We start from the raw sequence: 22,138 nt of genomic DNA, 5'->3' as shown, positions 1-22,138 counted from the left end.
AGATCACGATGCACCTCCTGAGGATAAGCACCAAACTGTAGAATTGTAAGTTTATCATCACAGCGGTGAAAGAGCAAAACATCAAACGCACAGTCATCAGGAGCCCGAATGACAGAATCCCAACTTTTGATCCAGCTATTAGGAAATGAAACGTAGACTCGGCGATTATAGCTGCGGTTAAGGACAGTAGAATGTACATTGTGCGTCGGATTTCCTTTGCATTCTCGACGAACTTAGCACCTAGTTCTTCCTCGAAATCCAGAATCTTCAGCAAAGTTTTCTGGAATGCTGGTAGTTTGAGCACATGTAAATACGTCACTAAAGTCCAAACTGTGATAAGTATCATCTGCCAACCTATCATCACTGCAGCTGTGAACTGAGAAGAATAGTCAAAGAACAGTACTTGATCTGTAAAGAATCTCACAAGGAATATATCTGAAAGTAGCAAAGGGAAATATATCACTTTTGCCACCAGACAGTTTTTGTTTTAACACTGGGTTCCCATTGACCCCGTTGGAATATTAGGAAAAAGACCTGAAGCACGATGTTTGCTAGTAGCGGTTCAAGTGCCCACAAAACCCCAAGCGATCGATTATATTTCGTACTCGTCTCGACAAGCTGAGTTCTTTACCTGCTATTTTCAGGGATTGTCTAGACAAAAATACCATTAGTATCTCTCACTGGAGAAAATTAAGCGATTTGACCACACCGTTGGTTTGCTTAGCCGAAAGCTTCGATCAGAAAGGTTCCAGCAAATCGTTGAGTGTTTATAATTCACAAATAGCATGATCCTGTTTTTTCCTTGTCATCATATTAAATTGATCATTATTTGAGTTTTAAATCTATTTTCAATATACCAATATATTTAAGTGTCCCTATTTTTCAATTTTCTTGCACTGACTTGCAAACAACAAGTGTTCTGCAACTATTAACTTAGAATTGATGGCAAAGGCGAATTTCTGTATGGGTATGTCTATGGGTAGTTATAAACCTCCTAAGACTTCGGGTCAAAGAGTGTGAATATTTACAAATCATGTTTTTGTACATGCCTCCTGTCATCATAAGCCTTGTTCCTTATCTCCTCAACAAGTAATACTTTCACCCTTCATGAGATAAAATTTTTTGGTTAATGCCAAGTCGGTCGTCCGCACTAGAGCGACATTGGCAAAATTTTGATATGATTGAATACAAGGGAGCATACACACTCGAGAAAAATCAATACTCAAATACTTATCTGCTTTGTGAGAGGTAACTTCTATATCTTAAAATGGCATTCGAATTTACTATTAGCAGCTATCAGGACTCAAAACTTTATTTTAGGATTTATTTTTCGCCGTGAAAATGGACTTTTACTCCGTTCTCATCTTTTCAAATGCAACTATGCATATTTCACAAACGATCTCGCCGTATTCCATTTCATGCACAAAAAAGAGGCTTTATTCTTGATCAGGATATTGAATTCTTTTTCTCTATTTTACGTGAGTCATAAATTAGGTAATTATTGTGCCCAAAATTAAGGCAAGACTATCAAATGCCTAATTATTCATCAAATAACATTATAAATAATTTATATTACTGAATAAAAATCTTAGTTACCGTCTTGAAAAATGCAATCTATGTTAGGCTTTCATTGGCCCGTTTGAAGACTGGCAGTATCATTAAAACGTTATTGTATTTTAACATTCATTACAAAATGCTAGTATATGTGTGAAAAAAGCATTCTGTTATAATTTTTCCTTGATAATTCTCAATACTTAATTGGTATTGTCTCATGGATTTATAATAATATTAAAGGTATTTGTTTACCAGTCGGATAAATGAAGTGCTCCTTCAGGCATGCCTATGCCTGTATATTGCATGGAAATGCATCTTCAAGAGTAATTATTTTCTTTATCATTTCCTATCTCCGCAGAGATTACAATGACTTTATTTGAAGTCATAAATCGCTGGCATTGCTCTTCATTATGTAGAAAGTTCAAGTTGATTTGCGCACCAATTAAAAAATGTTTATAAATTCATTAATTTAAATAGATTCTATTGCATTTTTATTTAAGCAGGCCGGTATTATCCAGGAAGGTTGTATTAGGCCCCCCACACACGTTCAGTTTGGCCTCAGGGCTTGGACTGCACAGTCCGGGCCTTGAGGCCAAACTGAACGTGTGTGGCGATGCCTTGAGGCGGATTGTTGGCCGGACGGCCGGATGGGAATCCAATGAGGCCCGGCCTCAAGGCCAAGCGGCCTTGAGGCCGGACCTATTGTTTTCCCGTCCGGCCGACAATCCGCCTCAAGGCATCGCCACACACTGTCAGTTTGGCCTCAAGGCCTGCGGCTCCGGCCAAACTGCGCAGTCCCGGCCTCAAGGCCCGGCCTTGAGGCCGGACCGGAACGTGTATGGCAGGCCTAATTACGTACATAAATAAATGAAATTATTTTAAGAACGAAATAAAACATTTTATTGCATTCAGATAAAAATGCAAAATAATTGATCTTAAAAGTCACGAGATTTATGGGAAGATATCAACTGAAAACAAGTAAAAATAAAATACAGATATCAGTTAGCAGGAGAAGGGAAGAATTGGAGACTAATATTTAAGAAGGGAAAAATAAAAACGGATAGAGGTGAACGAATGCTGACATTTGGTAAGTATGATATGCAGCGATTAGAGATGCAACAATTAAATTATCAGCAGATTATCTCAGGTGAAGAGAGCATTTCACCTTGAGAAATATCTGCTTATAGCATTAAATACATAGAAACAATTAATTTAGTTATGCTTTTCTACAGAAAAAGAGATGCATAATAGCATCAATGCAGAAATCAAGGTTAAAAGCCTTCGAAACGTTGTACTAGAGAAAAATGATGAGCATCAAAGGGATCGTCCAACTTACTAATGGGGAAATCTTAAGAAGAGTAGAAGAGAAGAGAAGTCTACATGTCAGAGATAATTGATTGAAGTGTTCCACAAAATTATAGCTTTAACTCTTTAAAAAATTCCAATATTTTCTTTGCCTATCTTTACAAAAATTTTAACTCTGGAATAGACCAGGAAATAAATTAATTATATATGATATTTTTTAATGTTCAATTTACCTTTCGTTGAGCTTTTTCACATGCTGAGACGACAAGGACTAATGTTACCGTAAGATTTATTACCCACACGGATGTCACTATCAAAATCGGCCTCGGGAATGGATTGGTGTCCAAAATTGTATTTAGGACTATGTATAGATCAAAGGTAGCACTCATAAAAACAGTTGAAGCGAGACCAAGAGTTGGCAACTTGTAAATTCCATTCAGACCCTTGAAAATCTGATACGTGGACATATAACGTCTTTGAAGATATTTTATCATTTCATAATATCTCCTTTCATCCGAACCAAGCGATGTTCTCGGGTAGTAGCCTATCACTATGGAGTCGAGATCGAAAGTGGTGATCACGATGCACCTCCTGAGGATAAGCACCAAACTATAGAATTGTAAATTGATCATCACAGTGATGAAAGAGCAAAACATCAAACGCACAGTCACCAGGAACGAGACTGACAGCACCCCAACTTGTGATGCAGCTAGTGCGAAATGTCCTGTGAACTGGGCGATTATAACTACGGTGAAGAACACTAGAATGTGCATTGTGTTACGGATTTCTTTAATGTTCTCGACGAACTTTGCACCTAACACTTTTTCGAAATTTAAGAGCTTTAACAACGTTTTCTGGAAATCTGGTTGTTTCAACACATGTAAATACGCCACTAGAGTCCAAACGGTGTTGAGTATCGTCTGCCACATAATCAGCACTGCTGCTGTCAATTGTGAACGATAGGCAAGTCCTAACGCTTGATCTACAAACAATCTCACCGAGTATACATCGGAAAGTACCAGAAATAAATATATCACTTTGGCCACCACATACTTTTTCCTGTAACACTGGGTACCCATTGACCGTGTGGGAGTATTGGGAAAAATCCCTATAGCACGATGGATTGCTAATAAGGGTTCAAGTGCCCACAAAACCCCGTACGAACGATTATCTTTCGTACACATGTCGACAAGTTTTCTTCGTAACCAGCTATTTTCATAGATTGTCAGGACGGAAGTACCACCGGTACCTCTCTCCGCAGAAAATAAACTCAGTTGAACTCGTCGCGAGTTTGCTTAGTTGAGAGCTCGATCAGCACTTGAATGACGAATGGATGTGACCTAAATGTTATCAAAGAGCACTTCAAAATTCATTCATTACAGTTGCAAGGCGCGATGCAGGGTGTCGATCGATCCGAATGAATGGGAAAATATACTGTAGTTATAGCTGTTGACAAATAAAATTCACTTACTCTATATTAACTTTGTGGTATTAGATACACCAATGGATTAAGTTCGCCATGAAAAAATAATGAGTTACCCGGGATACGAACCCGGATATCCCGGATGCCGGTCAGGCGTGCTAACCAGTTACACCACCAAGCCATTTTATCAGCGCGAACTTCGGGATGGGTTTTACCGAACAAGATATTGACGTCACAAGTCCATACTGTGGCATATGTGGCGAAGGTCGTGCTTACTAAAACTGTCGTGGTGATTTTGGGTGGGATGGGTTCGTATCCCGGCTAAGTAAAAATATTTTCCTGGCGAACTTCATCCTTTGATGTATTTAACTTTGCATCCGTGCGCGTGACTGTGTACAAGTCACTTGTTCCTGCAGTGCTTTGTGGTACCTATTACATTATACATTTTCCTGAATTTCACACAATTTCTAATACCACTTCTCTTTTACTGAGCGCCACTCGGGTTTCAATGAGTTATCACCATCTTCAGGTGAAAATTATGATTTTTTTTACAAACAAACACTCTCCTCCATAAATAAACTAGTCGACAACCCGGAGTTACTCGGGAAGAATGGTACCAAGAGAAGGGAAAATTTAGAGCTTGGAATTCATGGTCATATTTGAGCTCTCAATGGGAATATATGAAAGAAATTAAAGAGATAAACGATTTGTCGGAATGCACGGTTAAAAGGAGAACAGGGTAATTCGTGGTTCACTTACCTGTGAACGGTGAAGTTGCGAGAGAAGGCAGTGTTGGATCTGGAAGTCGCCCAATCCACCTTAACCTCACACGCAGCGAGCACAGCGATATAAATATATGACAGAGTTAATGGGGATGTTAATGGTGCGGAATATGTGCTAGATGGCTCTAAGCGCTTTTCCCTGCGTTTGGTAATGAGAAAACGATGAAAATGACGCGTAACATGCAACTGAAAGTATCACTACGAGGTTTGGGAGCATAAAATGCTCCTAGGTAGTAATTTTAGTTGCAATCCGTGAAGTTGCATTTAAAGTATTGCGGACAAACAAACACATTTCCTGTTATATAGGTATAGATCAATGGTTCCTATATAAAGGTATAGATCAATGGACCCCTGCACTATCATCGCCGTGCTGTGGAGAATTTTAAAAAATTTCAATTAAAGATCAATGGAGCAGCAGAAATTACCTTTCCTTTTCCAGGACGGACAAAGACTCCACCTATTTACGTTTGATGGAACCTTAGGGATTAAAGTGACTTGTTTATAACTTACATCTTTCCTGATGCCTTCTTCCGCGGTGACGATGAGCAAGAATCCGGTCATATAGGTCGCTACCCAGGCAAGAGCTAAGAGGACATGCATAATGGACATCCCTGGAACATCCGCTACCCTGGCAAGGTGCATCATGAAGTAAAAAATGAAGGAACCACTTCAATGAAGGAACTTCAATTGCCGTATTCTGTTGCCTTCATTGGTCTACTTAATTATTGCACCAAGTACACAATCAAAGCAATTAATGACAGTGGTTAAATGAGATACGAACCAAGCTTTATATTACTAGCGAACGTTATTGTTGATTTAATATAAGTTACATTTCAATTTTGCTACTTCTAAACTCCGCGCCGAGAAATCTTCATTACTGGAGAAGAAATAATCGAGCATGAATTAATCTACCTTCAGATTGTTCCCAGAATGCGTCTTTACGAAGTCGGAGACAGCTTTTACGCTATACGCGCACTGTAAAACCTTTTGAAGTGTTCACAATTGTTTTTACACACACTTCAAGCTATGAATCTGGATCGTCGTAGATTTTTTTATTGTCGCTATTGTTTTTTTATTGCCTCGGAGAGAATCTGCTTACTCGGATTATGACGTCACAGGGCGTTCTTGTTGCGTGAAAAAATTTTAAGATTTTCACGAACTTTGAAGCAACACGAATATTGAGAATTATGAAGTCATATTTTGCTTTCGTTAATAACTTTAACTTATTTATCTAAACTTGTAAAAATTACCTTTTTAATTTTTATGAGAGCACCCCATTGTTCCCTCCTTCCCTCCACTTTCTCGGTTGGCAATATTTACGAAGTGGACTTCGCCTTAAAGGCCTTCTTTTAGCATTTTAAGAGATTACCATAAATTTCGATTCTCCGTCCCGACAAAAATATCCAGCATTTTATCCTAACAAATTCTCTGCCAACCGAATATGCCTCTGGAGAAAGAAAAGTATTTTTTCCTTTAAAATTGACATAATTTAAACAATTAACTTCTCGTTACTGAAACCAAATTTTTTTCCGTTTATTTCGTGAGCTGCAGAAAAAAATTAGCCGATTTACCCGATAGATGGAGTAGTTATTTGTAAATTTAATGCAAGTATATATCTAGGTCTCTTTCCTGCCATTCAATGTCTCGGTTAATCTAGTATGAATGTGCATTACAGCTCAGCATTCGTTGATTTTAATCTTTTTTATTTTATTCTAATCATAAAACACTGCGAGTGGTTATGAAACACGTTTCCATTGAAACGTTTAGTTTCACTTAGGGGCATACTATCACATTTTATAGTTATTGAACGAAAAAAGATTTTTACATTCCATCGTGCGTGAAAAACTGGCGGACTTATGTCACTTCTGCAATGCTATAGAGCCACTCTCTTCTTGGTATGGCGTGGTATTTGTAGGAGCTGACCGACAGTTAAGGTCACCTGCGCCATTAGGAAATAGTAGGGAAGGAAGCGTGGGGGGGAACCTGTGGCCAGCATTACCAGACTAAAAGAAAGGTGCCAAGGGACACCGTGGCTTAAGGTCCCATCTGACGGACGAAGTGCTGCTCTTGGGGTGCCCCCAACAAATCAGTGAAGTGGGGGTCATGCAGTCTCTGAATAATCTCGACCAGCGAGGGATTTGAACCCATGCTCAAAAGGTGGGAGCCCATTATTCAACCCATTCGCACTTTTTAATATATGATATGTATTCCAACTTCTCCGCGGCTGGATGTATACCGAAACTACTTCTACTCATGTTATTTCTACATTGAGTACAGAATGCTAGTAAATGCATGAAAAATAGCATTCTGTTAACATTATTCAATGAAATGCGTAAATCTTAACGGGTTTCGTTTCATGGATACTCTGTCTGATAAATAAATTGTTCTCTTTCATGCATGGCAGTGTTAGTTTATTGCATGGAAATGCATGTTCAAGAGGAGACATTTTCATATTCCTTTTGTTCCTCTGCAGGGTTATAAATGAACATTACTTTGAGCCGTGCATTGCTTGCAATCCTCATAATCTAGCAAGTAAATGTTTATTTTGTGATCTACCTTTGAACTCCATTTAAAATACATTTATATATCTAACATTTTCGATGGATTCTATTGCATATTTATTTCTGCAAAGTAGTTTTCTCTAAGGAAAATACTATTCCATAAAAAGATGAATGAAATTATTCGAGGAATAACTTAAAATGTATTGTTGCATTCAGATTAAACTGTAAAATAGATAATATTGACAACTCACGAAATTTTTTGGCAGAAATCAGCTGAAAATAAGCACAAAGAAAACCCAGATATTACTGTGCAGCAGTAGGGAAAGAGAGAAAACTATCATTTATCTAGGGAAACAAAAGCAGAAGGAGGTGAATGACTTTGGATATTTGTAAGCAACATATCCAGCGGTTGGAGAAGCAATAAATATGCTATCAAATAAATAGCCCAGGCAAATAGAGGATTAAAATAAAATATTTATCAACTTATAGTAGATTATTTAAACATAGTAGTTAGGAAATAATTGCTCATAGTATACTTCCCCAAGGAAATTAGCTATGCACCATGACAGCAGCGAAGAAATCAAGGTAAGAGGTCTAGGATACGTGGTACTCTAGTTAAATAACGACAATCAAATGGATCCACAGAGTTAGTAACGAGGAAGTAGGAGAGAAGAGAAGCATCATGAAAACCTTGTTAAGAAGGCGGAGTAAACTTTAAGGCCATACCTTGTAACATGACGACCTTATAAAGGCAATTATCGAGTGAAAAAGTAGATGACAAGAACGCAAAAGAAAGAACCCAAAGAAAATAAAAAAAAGTTAAAGACGGATGTGAAAGACAAGAAATGCGTAGGTGTGAAAGGATTAGCTGATACGAGAATAGAGTAGAGAGCTGGTTAAAATCAACGCTAGAATTGCTAACCACTGATGATAACTATGTTGAAATCAGAATAAAATTTATCCCATGGTTTTTAAAGTCTCGTATGTCTTCTTCAAAAATTGCATTATTATTTTGATACCACACAAAGTTGTGGAGGTGCTTCGTTTAGTACCCTTTTTGTAAACTCAAGTTTATTCATTAATAACGTCTGTTACCCTACTCATCAAATTGTGCCACCCCAGAATGATATCGAGCAGTTTCAAAGCACTCATTATTTATAATTCATTTTGATTATGTTAGAAGAAAGGAAGATATACGCACATGAAACTATAATGCTAACCGCAATCCTCCGGTTGTTTTTTTTTTTTAGTTTCCCCATGATTAAAAGTGCCTAAATGGTTTTAACTTTCGTATAAAACAAGGGGTCAAAACTCACGTGAATAATGATTCTGAAAAGAAACTGCAAAATGGCGTCAGGGACCGATACACTATATGACCGACTCGTTGATAATAGAGTTTAGATGCGAGATGAGACAGATTTAAGTGTTTACTAATTTGTAGCATCTACACATGATAGTAATTATTAGAATAAGCTTCCGAAATATGTGAAGGGCAAGGAAAAGCATTAAATATAAATGATATTGTTGAATATTCAATTTACCTGTCGTTGAGCTTCTTCACACGCTGTGACGACAAGGACTAACGTTACAGTAAGATTCACGACCCACATCGAAGACACGAACAAAATAGGCCATGAGAATGCATCGATATCCACAACTTTATCTAAGACTATGTAGAGATTAAAAATCGCACATATAAGGACACTAAAAACAAAACCAAGAGTTGGGAATTTGTAAATTTCTTTCAGACCCTTGAAAATCTGATAAGTGGACATGTAATGTTTTTGAAGATCTTTCATCACTTCATAATAATAACGGGTATATTACCGTTCATCCGAACCAAGCAATGATCTCGGGTAGTAGCCTATCACTGTGGAGTTGAGATCGAAAGTGGTGATCACGATGCACCTCTTGAGAATAAGCACCAAACTGTAGAATTGTAAGTTGATCATCACAGCGGTGAAAGAGCAAAACATCAAACGCACAGTCATCAGGAACCCGAATGACAGAATCCCAACTTTTGATCCAGCTATTAGGAAATGAAACGTAGACTCGGTGATTATAGCTGCGGTGAAGAACAGCAGAATGTACATCGTGCGACGAATTTCCTTTGCATTCTCGACGAACTTTGCGCCTAATTCTTCCTCGAAATCCAGAATCTTCAGCAAAGTTTTCTGGAATGCTGGTAGTTTGAGCACATGTAAATACGTCACTAAAGTCCAAACTGTGATAAGTATCATCTGCCTACCCATCATCACTGCAGCTGTGAACTGAGAAGAATAGTCAAAGAACAGTACTTGATCTATAAAGAATCTCACAAGGAATATATCTGAAAGTAGCAAAGAGAAATATATCACTTTTGCCACCATACACTTTTTCTTGTAACACCGAGTTGCAATTGACGATGTGGGAGTATTAGGAAAAAGACCTAAAGCACGATGGACTGCTATGAAGGGTTCAAGTGCCCACAAAACCCCGAGCGAACAATTATCGTTCGTGCCCATCTCGACAAGTTGGCTTCGTCACCAGCTATTTTAATGGCTTTTCTTGACGGAAGTACCACCGGCATATCAACTCGGAGAAAATACGCTCAGTTGAATACGTGGCGAGTTTACTGAGTCATGAGCTTCGATCATCAATAAACTAGAACATCTTCGCGTTTTTAAAATTCAAAAACTACATATCATATTTGAATAATGTATCTAAAGGCACGTAATGTCTGCTATCAAGTAAACCGAAGATTGAACATCATTTGCCGTTTAATCACAAAAAAATTATCATCACCTTTTGAGTTTGAAATTAATTGCCAATATCTTCAAGTTTCTGTAATTTTCACTACTATCCTATTTACACGTGAACAAAACTGAAACTGTTAACTTAGAACTGAAAACAAAGAATATATTTTTGATGTCTGCCTAAAGGTAGATGAATGACACTTTATAATTTTTGTCTAAGAGAATAAATATCTTAAAAATCATGTTTTAACATGCCTACTGCCGTCACTAACTTTTTTGCTTATTTCCTCTTGAAGGAATGATTTTTTCCTCGAGGATTTCGAGGAGCTCGAAGCAATTTAGACATAATTGGTTTATGAGAGAGTAATCGCTTGAAAAAATATTTACTCAGATACGTGCTTGCTTTTGTGATTTCAGTATTTTTATATTACAAGGTAACGCTGCAACTGTCAACGGAGAGCTGAAGGCGAAGGCTAATTTTTACATAGCGTTCATATAGTTAATTCAATACTCTTTATGGTTCACGTCGAAGAAACAATATTATAAAATGAATGGTTTTCTACAAAGGTCCCTCTTTCTATGTTTCGCTTATTTATTCTGCATAAGTAAGTGTTTCTGTGTGTCCACCAAAGGGCAAGAATAAGAAGAAGAAGTTTAGTGGACAGGAAAATGTAAGTTTTGTTTTATTTAGACACACAAAAGGAAAAACTCACACAGAATCTTTTTTCTTTTTAATCGCCTATATTTACTTGACAGTGACTTGAACAATTTATATCATGTGATACATGCATTTCATTCATTGTAAGCGCTTATACTCAATTGCGTATATTGGTATTAATTGGAAGGATGGGCTCTCATCTCAGCACTGCGGACATTTTTGAAAACATTTCTATGAGCGAACGAAAGCGCAACAAAAATTTCGTTTCCTTCTCCAGGACGTCCCGGAGCTCCACATATTGGTATTACTGCTACCACGATGGCTGAAGAGACTTGTTTAGAAATTACCTCTCTCCTTATGCCTTCTCCCGCGGTGACGATGAGCAAGAATCCGGCCATATAGGTCGTTTCCCAAGCAAGAGCTAAGAGGACATGCCTAATGGACATCCCTGGAACATCCGCTAACCCGGCAAGCTGCAGCATGTATTAAGAAGTGAAGGTGCCACTCACGAAAGCGAACGTGACATCAGCCATACAAACCGTAGAGTACGTGGAACTTGCTGATTTGTAGGCGTGGAAGACGCGCATCTGTATAGTCTTCAAGTGCCGTATTCTGTTGCCTTCATTGGTCTCAACGCAGCTGCCAAGAATAACATTGCCCCTCAGCTTACCCTTTTGAAGCAGTGTCTCGTTCAAGTTGCAGAGGAAACGACGTAACAGAATCAACGCATTGTAGCACTGCCAACCTTGAATTGCGACCATCGTGGTCCAGAAAATCACCAAAGTGAACGCCAGCAGTTCCAGGCATATTCTATTAACCCTCGCCCTCTCCAACCAATTGATGAATAAATGAGCGTAAACGTAGAGTAGGAAAAACATTTGAATGCGGATAGATCTGCGAAGGTGGTCAAGACCCTTCCCGCCTGCCTCTCCATCTTCATCCAGGGATAGGATTTCAAGCCAGATTCGTCTCAGTTAATGGCCTCTGAGTGTCATAACGACGGAAGCGATGGCGTTGCCATAATTCTCCAGCATCATCCAAACAATATTCACAGCTCGATTGAGACCATCGGAATAGTAGATGTGGTCGTACGAAGAAATCATAGAAAATGGAAGCAGACATGTTATCAGGAATAGGCGGCACAGATGTATTCCTTTTACGTTTTTCAGGATCGTTTGAGCGTTTGCCCTTTTGTTTTCGAGTCGACCCCTGTTAACCTTGAGAAAGGGCGAGAGCGCCGAAACCAATTGTTCCCTCCTTCCCCCTACTTCCTCGGTTGGCAACATTTTCGAAGTTGGCGGCCCTTCTTTTAGCCTTTCAAGAGATTGCCATCCATTTCGATTCCCCGATCTTATAAAAATATCCAACACTTTATCATCGCAAATTTTCTGCCTGTCACATATGCTTCAGGCGAGAGATAAGTATTTGTTCCTCAAAAATTGATATAATGTAAACTAATAACCCCTCGATAATTCAGCACGATATATTTTCGCTGTTTAATTCGTGAGTAACATAGATAGAGATAGATGTGATAGAGCTCGGTATTAGTTTTTTTATTAATCGTTTTAATATTTTCTAACCATATGGTTCTCAATTTTTCAGATGAGCCAGTAACTTCTATTTAAGAGTTTGCACACTGCTTTCGCTAATGAATTCAAAATATTTCATCAAGAAAAATGAGATGCACATGTTGTGAACACAGACATCAGATGGTCATTAATAACTTATTGGAGACTATTGGACTGAGCTGCAAAAATTGGAATCTGAGATATTTCTTTGGTCCAAGTAGGCATTCCTGAACACAGGGCCAATGCCTGAAAATGAGGTTATGAAACAGACGGACTAGGTATACTCTGCAGCCATTGTGTCCTCTCAAATTTAAGAATGAAAAATGTAATAAAATTACTTTAATAGCTAAAATACCTCAGTTCGTTATCAGCATAACCCATTGATTTCTCTTAGAAATTGTGATTCTTAAAAGAGAGTATCTCTCTTTCAAGGTGCGTTGCAGAAGGATTTAGTTTTGACATATTTATTTCCCTCAATTGTAAGATTAATATACATTATTTAAAGTTAAAGATTAATATTCACCTCTTCTATTGCCCTGACACACATTTGATGACGATGGACATATACACCAACTGATGAACTACCCACAAGCCTGGAACCAGCGGGTTTCCAGTTGAATTAGGAAAGTCCGAATCGTTCAAAAAGTACAGGATGGTGAAATACGCAACGTAGGTAGTAATCAGAAAACTGTAGACCATTAAGGCTACGCATGGCGGACCATAAACTCCTGATATCAGCCTAGATATGTGGAAAATCTGAAATTGCATATCCATCCATTTCTCAGTTTTCTTATGCAGAATTTTTCATTGTCTCGGAAGTCGATGAACGAGCGTACATCTGCGTTTAAACCTAATATCCTCTGTTTCAAACAAATGAGCATCAAAACAAACCGAGTCTTGAATATTATCATAAGGAAGGACCAGTACGTGAGAATACTCTGAGTGAGCACGTTCAAGACACCACGGAACTTTCTGTACACCAAAAAAAGATTCACAAGCAGTAGGGAGTAGAGTTTTGCTCAGATTAAGTTCGAGTCCCCACTCTTGGCTCCACAAATGAACGTTGTTTAGGTCAGATGATAGAATTTCATAGTCAGAGTGATCACTAATTTCGCGATAGATGACAGCGTCGTCTGCAAATAAGCGTTTTTTACTGCTAATGCGGGGGCAGAGATCATTAGTGTATATAATGAACAACAGGGGGCCGATTACGCTTCCTTGTTGACCACCTGATGTAACTTTTACAACATCAGAGCTAATTCCGTCAAGAACTACTTTTTGTTTACGATCTGACAAAGAAGGTTTGGAAAGATTTTTTTTCCTCCTGTCCATGCCGGTGCGATAAGTAATGTGGAACGGCACCATACCGAAGAAACGACTTATCAGGAGCAGCGAATACATGGCCTGATACGTGTCCTGAGACATCGAAACTTTCTTGGTAGTCTTCTCAGCAATAGAGTCAACCTGAAAGTCCGGAAACCGCTCAAAGTTTTCGAAAACTCCGGGAAACACGGAGCGATAGCTGATAATTTAATTGCATCTTTCCTCAAAGACGATAGGCAACTTTCACGCTAATGAAGTTTGAAAAATACGTAATTTGTCAATTATCTACCAGAATGTTTGCATGGCTCCCATTTCTGCCAAATCGAATGGATTTAAAATATATATTTTGGCAAAATGGTCCATCACGCCGTACATGGATAATAATATAGACATTGAGGCTAATTAACTTAATTAATGTTAACTGCTGTAATTACATGGATCTGCTGATAATTTATCATCCAGAAATTATACTAAACGTCAGAATTGATTTCACTAAAAGTGAACAGGGAGTTTACAGCATATTTAGATGTAACTAAATATTAGATAAATTTATAGCAAAATTTCTCGCGTGTATGTGTTTCTTCATTCAATTTTCTATCGAAATATAATATTCATCTATGAATCTAAGTCCAAGAACAATTTAGCTTGGGGTTCAAGCTCCTAGGTTTTGAAGTGGTTGAAGATCTTTTTTGTACCACCAAAACGTTTCATATTCTATTTTTTTGTGTATATAAATATTATATACATATACTGATTCCAAATCTATACAATCTATTCATTACATTTTGCTAATTCACCTATAATTAAACAACCATTTAAATTTTACCTTGATATAATTGCCTTCTTGGATTGGCTTACCTGATAATGCATAGAATAAATTGATGTCAATTACGGTCTGTACCAAAGCTGTAGACGCTTGAGTTTGAACGGTTATATAAAGCATTACCTTTAACCTATTTTCATAACATTGGTACCACTACTTTTCTTGTTATATTTATGAATATGATTTAAAAATTTTACCCTACAATTAAAATATATGTCATAAACTATTTATCTACTTATTAAAATTTAGAGCATAAACTAAAAAGGTACAGGTTCATTTTAGCCTTTTAGCCAGTGTTGCCATTGCAAAATTAGCAGTGCCGGAATCTTCTTTCTCAACTTTTTTGCAAATTATATATGACTCTCTCTATTTTTTATTACGAGTTATTATTTACATTCCATTGCAAGATTTTAGGCTTTGGCTGAAATAGCTTATATTAGAAATTTTGAGGCACCTTAACTGATGAATGTGTTATTTGACTATTATGTATTCCCTTAACTAGTGGCGGAACGGCGTTCCGACGCGTTCCGAATTTTGAAGCCTTTCTAACTTAACTTTAACATTGTTTATACGCGAACTAAGCATTGAAGTACGAAGAGGAGAGCTAAGGTTAAATATTTTTATATTACGCATGAGAAATATCCGGAGTGCCTGAATTATTCACCCAGTAACACATGCGTCAAACGTTTGACGGAAACCCTGCGTTATTTTCAATATTTTTAGGGCATTAATTTTTAATAAAAAATTATGTTTTATGTAATATCCAAATGATTACTGAACTCCGTGTACTTTGTTCATTGACAATAGCAGAATGGATTTATTCCCTTAGATTAAAAATGCCTATGTCTTGTTAAAAGCCCCTGAAATCTTTTTAAAGAAACGAGGTCCTATTAATTGTTTTCTCTGGAGTGTGATTCTTAAGGAAATAAGGAAGTGTCAAATAGTATTCAACAGAGGCAGTTTAAAAAGTTTTTGTAAGAACGGTTGAGTTCAAAAGGGTTTCTGAATCTTGGCATTGCTATAATTTTTGTATGGTATCAAATGTTTCTTATTAATCTCATAACCATTAACCAAATATTCAGTGTATATTTTAATAATCAAATATATATTATCTAAATATAACATTCCATATCTGATAGGTATATCATTCATTTTTATGCTAAAAAAATGATTTCAGTGTTCATAATTACATCATTATTCATACGTAAATAATTCTACGTACAGCTTTTAGAATATAAAAAGCGGCAGCGATTATTATGAGTTGTAGATTTTTATGTGAATATAAAAAGTGTGAATGCAAGAACGATCATTTTAGAACAAGAGGAGTTTAACATCAAGAATATGATGAAAGTTATTTATAATTATCATTTTTCCATATTTGCAATGAAATTAAGGGCTGAAAAGTTTGCATAATCATAAAAGCTTAATAGTTTTTAGATGAAACCATTGCAATAGAATGCCATTAATTAAATATGGCAAATATTTACTCATTGAATGGTATTTTCGTGGAGTTATTATTGCCTTTACCGATTCAAGGTGATAAGTTTAAGGAAAATTCATGCTTTTGTAGAAGCCAGTGCTTCTGGTAAGGCAGTTGTGTTGAGGTGACCGCTGCAAGAACATGCGCTTTCTTTATCTGCCGCTTGGAACTGCACCAATATGACAAGATGTGTCACGACAGCCGCCGTCATCTGAGAGAAGGAAACACTGAATTAGTTGTTTCCTCATCGTTAGGTGTTCTCATTATATTACTTAAGTGTACGTATATTTTAGTTGAAGTGAATGGCTAGGTCTGGTACTTTGCATGGAAGTGCATTGTAGGATATGAGGTAGAGTTTCTTTGTACTTTTCCACCACTGGATGTATCATCTGGAATTCGGCTAGTTGGATCTAAAGAATCCAATTTTTTAAACTATTGTATATATGAGGCTGATTATCTGATAACATTCTGTGATATATGTGCCCTTCCTGAAAGTATCCGTCAAGTGCACTGTGTGAAACAAGTGGCTTTGTATGCAGTTACTCGCACGGGTGCAAAGTTAAATACACTAAAGGATAAAGTTTGCTATGAAAAAATATTTAAGTTACCCTGGGTACGTGCCCGGATATCCCAAAGGGTCTAGCCGGTTAAGATCGTGAAAAGTGCCCCCCGATGTTTTGAAAAATAAAAAATATACACTTAAAGTGCATCAAAAATTGTGTGTTTCCCCAAAGTTTCAGACCTTAACAATGGATAATAACCCCAAAAAAATTGAAACACGATTTTTAGTTTTTTGACTATATCTCAAGTTTTAATTTTTTTTTAAATCGTAATTTTGATTTTAAAATGTAAATACAATTGCGTTCTACCAACCTGTTTTTTTGTGGTGTATTGTGGCCTTCCGGCACTGTAGGATGTGAGGTGCAAATATTATAGTAATCGTGCGAAAAAGGCGGAGCAATACGATGAGCTGATAGAAAATTACCGAAAAAATTACCCGGCATTTAATACCTTTCTTAGAGCCTTCTTTCATTCTTTTTTGCGACTTGCGACCCTAGCAATTATCACGCAAAACAATTGACTTTCACTCAACATTTTGACTTCCTGAAACTCAGGCAAGGAGTGTTTGGACAACAAGGCTGTACGCCCGTTCCCGCGATCGCGCAAAGTATTGCACAGCCTTCAATATTGCTTCCATACGGTACAATCTTTTGCCCAAACCAAAATATTTTACAAAATACTGACCGGTGAATGATATCGTCTAAGGGCCGCCGTCAAAATATTGTGCAACCCTCATCGCACAATAATATTGAACGGCATTGTGCCGCTTCACATTTATTCAATTTGCACGTAAAAAATGTGCTGATAATATATATTTAAATTCTGTTTACTGAAATCTAAATATTCACTTTGTTGATTTAGTGACTTGGAGTAGAGGTCTTCATTAATTTTAAATGTAAATAATTGTCAACTTTTCTGTATATTTATATAACTTCATCAGGGCTATGATTGATTACGAATGCATAGTTGTTATGCATGAAAGGAATAAATGGTTATAACAATGTATTTTTACGGCAATAAAATAAAAATAAAATAAAATCAGTTGTTACTCAATTACTTGATTAGAAGAGACTAGAATATTGGCATCCTTTTTAAATGATTTGAATTTGTTTATTTTAGCCGGCCTCGGTGGCGGCGGAGTAAAGTCCTCGTCTGCCAAACCGAAGGTCGCGGGTTCGAGTCCCGCCTGGGTAGGTTGCCCCTATCCAGGGCATGGGCGTATGTGAATGTCCTTCATTGTTAATTGTTAATGCCTCATTGTAAAGGCCGTAAAATGTGCTGTTTATGGGGTAATGAAAATAAATAAATAAATAAATTTAAGGTAACTATGCTAGTAAAAGTTTAAAGTCACCTATCAATTTTGATTAATTAAATAATAACTAATTTTACTTAAATTTTCGACGCCTGATCTTTTATTAAAACAATATTTGAACAATATATTCTCTGCAGATACCACAAATAACCCCTTACTATTATATAAGTCTAGGTGCTTTTTCACTATTCAAGGGAGGATCCAGGATTTCTTTCGGAGGGGCACAAGGGTCTGCCAGGCAAACGATCTATTTATATTTGAGATTAAAAGTAGGATACAACAATTACCCTAATAAATGTTCTCTTTGCTTTATTATGAGAGTTATCAATATTAAATTTAAAACATTCAATGGTTTTCAGCTCCAATTTGTGGAAATTAATACACGAAAATGAAAAGGAGACTTCGTAGCTTTCCACAGATTTATTTCGTCCGTACAACATGTTTCGACCATAGAGGTCATTATCAGGTACCCTGGTAGGTTAAGATTCCGTTTTAATTGATAATTAAAATTAAATTTAGTGATTAAGATTCCGTAATAAACAAAATAAAGCGAACGTAATGATAGTGATGATGAATGACGTAATTACAAATTTTGTCTATATTTTAAGCGTCTGGCGGGGTGCTGCTACCCTCGGCTCCCCCTCCCCATTAATCCGCCTATGTCCTAATTCTAAGGTCCTTATGGATGACCGTCTGAAACGGCCTCTTCCCGGACCAAAAAGGGTTATCAGGGTTATAACGCGGTCGTATAGGAAAAGCCACTCGTTTCCTCTTTTCAAAAAATTAGATATCCTCCCACTGAGGCATCTATTCATTTATAAAGCCCTTAGAGTTTTCTATAACCGTAGTGGTGAAAAGGCCAGACCACAAACTTATGATATCAGATCTTGGAGAAACTTCCATATACCTAGGCTGACGACTGAAATTTATCGACACTCATACAAATACTTAGTGCCTAAAGTATTTAGTATTTAGTAAAACAAGTAATGTGGCAAACTCGGAAAAAAGATGGGGATTTGCATCCGATGTAAAGAAATGGCTTATGAGGTATGAGGAAGTGGAGTTTCTGCTAAGAAAGGTGGCTTAAAAAGTTTACAATAAAAGGTATATTGTATATTCGATGTATGTAATTATGCGTTTACATAAGAAGGATAGTTATCCTTGCGTAAATATTTGAGATATCATATTGTAATAATGTGTGCAATCTGCAAGGTAACAAATAACTGAATGCAAAGAAATATATTTACTTCTCTTCCGTGCTAGCACCAGACCCATGTAAAAAGTGTAAGATGGTAGCCCCATAACTATTCAATAAGGGGTACCTATATATCCCATAATTATGTAAGTGTAATCTAATGTAATATATTTGAATGTAAATGGAATAAAGTTATATATTATTATTTAATGTCACGAAATGAGTCCTCATGGTACAGTGGTGAAAGTGGATCACTGTAAATAATATGAGTTTCAAATGCTATTTTAGCCATTGATATTTTTTAGAGCAATAGCTGGCGAATGACGCAGGCGTGATGCTACATTGTGCGATACAAATTATTAATTATAGTTACCGATGTCAGTAGAGTGAAGTCCAGTGAGAAAAATCCGCAAGCAGTGAAACGAATTCTCGTGAACAGCAGCTGGTGAGAAAACAGGCGTAGCTGTTGAGAGAAATAATAGGAAATTAGTCCCCATTAATGTGCAGAAATACAATAATAAATAATTATAATATTTAGAATTCGTGGCTTAAACTAATATTTGTTGATGAACAAGGCTTAATAATACTTTGCACGCAATCGTTTTTTTGCTTGTACGGGGACTCAAGTGGGAGCCGACGATGATGCGCGGTCTTTTGCGATCCAATAAAGCGAAAGTGTCAAAAACCTGAACCCTGAAAACTTTGTTTGATGCGCACTCTCGCGATCAAAACACGCTTATTGCATACAACTGAGATTAACCACGTGTCTTCTGCGCCACCACCTAACTGGCGGAGGTCCGCATTTCAAGGTGTAGCGATTGCTACGCTGAACGAAATTCTAATGAAGTTGCCGTAGAGGAGCGTTTGTTACCACTTTGACAGCCAAGAGGCTGTCAAAGTGTTTTTATATTTGCTGCGAACTATATCGATTGCCCCGCCGGAACTCCCCCGAATATTCTGAAATTTCTCCGGAACGGACCGAAAAAATACCGGCCGTAGCGGCGCCGGCACTTGAACGCGGGCCGTCCGGTTGGCTATCGAACGCATATCACCCGGTCCAACACCTTGGTGTGTCAGAAGATGTGCCACCTACAAAGGTCATGTACATACTGCCCGGCAAGCCGACTAAATAGGCGTGTGTTGCGGGGAGTTTTAGGGCCAAGGGGACTGCATAGATCAAGCCAAGGGGACTAGGGGACTCCTTACAGGAGGTATCTAGCGATTTGATCGATGGATTTTTCTTCCTCACAGGAAAACCCACTAAAATCGCTGGCACATTAATTGCGTATGTTTTGTTTCGCTAATAGTAGGGCCCTCTTCGTTTCTATATCGCCTAGGTGTCTTTTTCCTCGTCCCGTCCCTTCCACACCTTTCCTACCCCAGAGGCGTCGACGGGCTCCTATCGCGGCGGCTCTTCTTTCCTTTTTCCTTCCTCTCCAGCCCCTCCCCGGGTGATCGGGCGTATAAGCTACTGGCTTGGTTCCCGGCCCCGGTGTGTTGTATCCTCGAAGGGCTCCCCTGAGCCCTCATTGGTTGCATACAGGAGGCCCAATTCCATTATGTAGAAGGCTGATTTATGTTGCCGCTTATGTCGCATTTTAATCGGTTTTCGAAAATGTCCGCGGCGCGGTGATGAGTGCAATGCGATTCACTTTTTTCCAATATTTTGAATCACATACATCATATCATCATGTGCATAAATTTCGGTTAGTAACCCTCATTTTACCTAAATTTCCCGTGTAATTCGGATCAATTTGTCCGTCAGCGACATGACTTCTGTAAGCCCATTTATATGCGCCGTGGGTGACAGCACTTTTAGAGGCACACTTGAGGATCCTCTCTTGTAATATTCGTAGTCAGGATCCCAGCCGTTAACAAAATAAAAGGAACTGCTCAAACGAAGTTTCGCCCATCATTTATTGAAATAATTCATCGTTCGGTGGAAAAATGAATTCCTACACCCATCCGTAGGGACATGCAAATGCGATAACGCGAATTTTAACGCGAATTCCGGGATTTTCCCGCGAAATACGCGATTTCCGGGGTTTTCCCGCGAATACGCGAATTTCGTGTTAATTGCGATTTTCTCCTATTCATGGGCGATTTTCACTAACTCAGACGCGATTTTCACCATTTTTTTCTTCTGCTCATGCTCCTCCCACGAAATTATTTTTCGAGACGTACATTTAAGCCATAACTTTTTCACTGCATCGGCCGCTTTCCGACGCGACGAATTTCCATGGGCCGCCGTTCACGGCACAGCGCCGTGAGATGTCCCGTTTGAAAGTGGCCTGAATTTCACGGAACCGTGCCGTGAACGGCGGCCGGCGAAAAGTCGTCGCGTTTAAAAGTAGCCTCAAGGTAGCACGATGTGTATTTCACGGCATAAACGGCGCACCGCCGGGCCGGATTGAGCCTTGCCTTGCCGACCGTCAACAACGCCGTGCCGTCAACTGCGCGATTCGACTCGCTTGAAGACATGCATTGAGACCAATGGTTATTTGAAAGCACAGTGCCGTGCCGTTGACGACGGCCGGAGCAAAGCAAAAGTCTGAAAGCGGCAAAAAGTGGCTGTGCGCCGTCTATTCCCTGAAATACACACGGAGCTACATTGTGGCAGCTTTGTGCCAAAACGACTTATCGCCGGCCGCCGTTCCCTGCACAGCGCCGTGAAATTCAGGCCACTTTCCGACAAGACGACTCTCTGGATTTCACGGCGCTGTGGCGGGAACGGCGGCCCGCGGAAATCAGTCGCGTCTGTGAGCGGCCAATGCCGTGAAAAAATTACGGCTTAAATTTACGCATCGAAAAACAATTTCATGCAGAGCAGAAGGAAAAAACGATGAAATTCGCGTCTGAGTCGGTGAAAATCGCCCATGAATTGGAGAAAATTCATGGTTTCCACAAAGAAACACCCT

The 22,138-nt window shown here is 38.3% G+C and overlaps 1 protein-coding gene across 1 annotated transcript in view; it reads right to left on the bottom strand.

Annotated features, from left to right (window-relative positions):
- Positions 1-233: 233 nt before the first annotated feature.
- Positions 234-22,138, bottom strand: part of LOC124159736 — a 77,098-nt gene continuing 55,193 nt past the window's right edge. The window contains exon 4 of the mRNA XM_046535646.1: positions 234-376. Coding sequence (XP_046391602.1) covers positions 234-376 — 143 coding nt within the window. The remainder of the gene's footprint in view (positions 377-22,138) is intronic.

The sequence above is a fragment of the Ischnura elegans genome, chromosome 5 (genome assembly GCF_921293095.1).
Source record: "Ischnura elegans chromosome 5, ioIscEleg1.1, whole genome shotgun sequence".
Taxonomy (NCBI): domain Eukaryota; kingdom Metazoa; phylum Arthropoda; class Insecta; order Odonata; family Coenagrionidae; genus Ischnura; species Ischnura elegans.
This window is presented reverse-complemented; position numbering and strand designations above follow the sequence as displayed.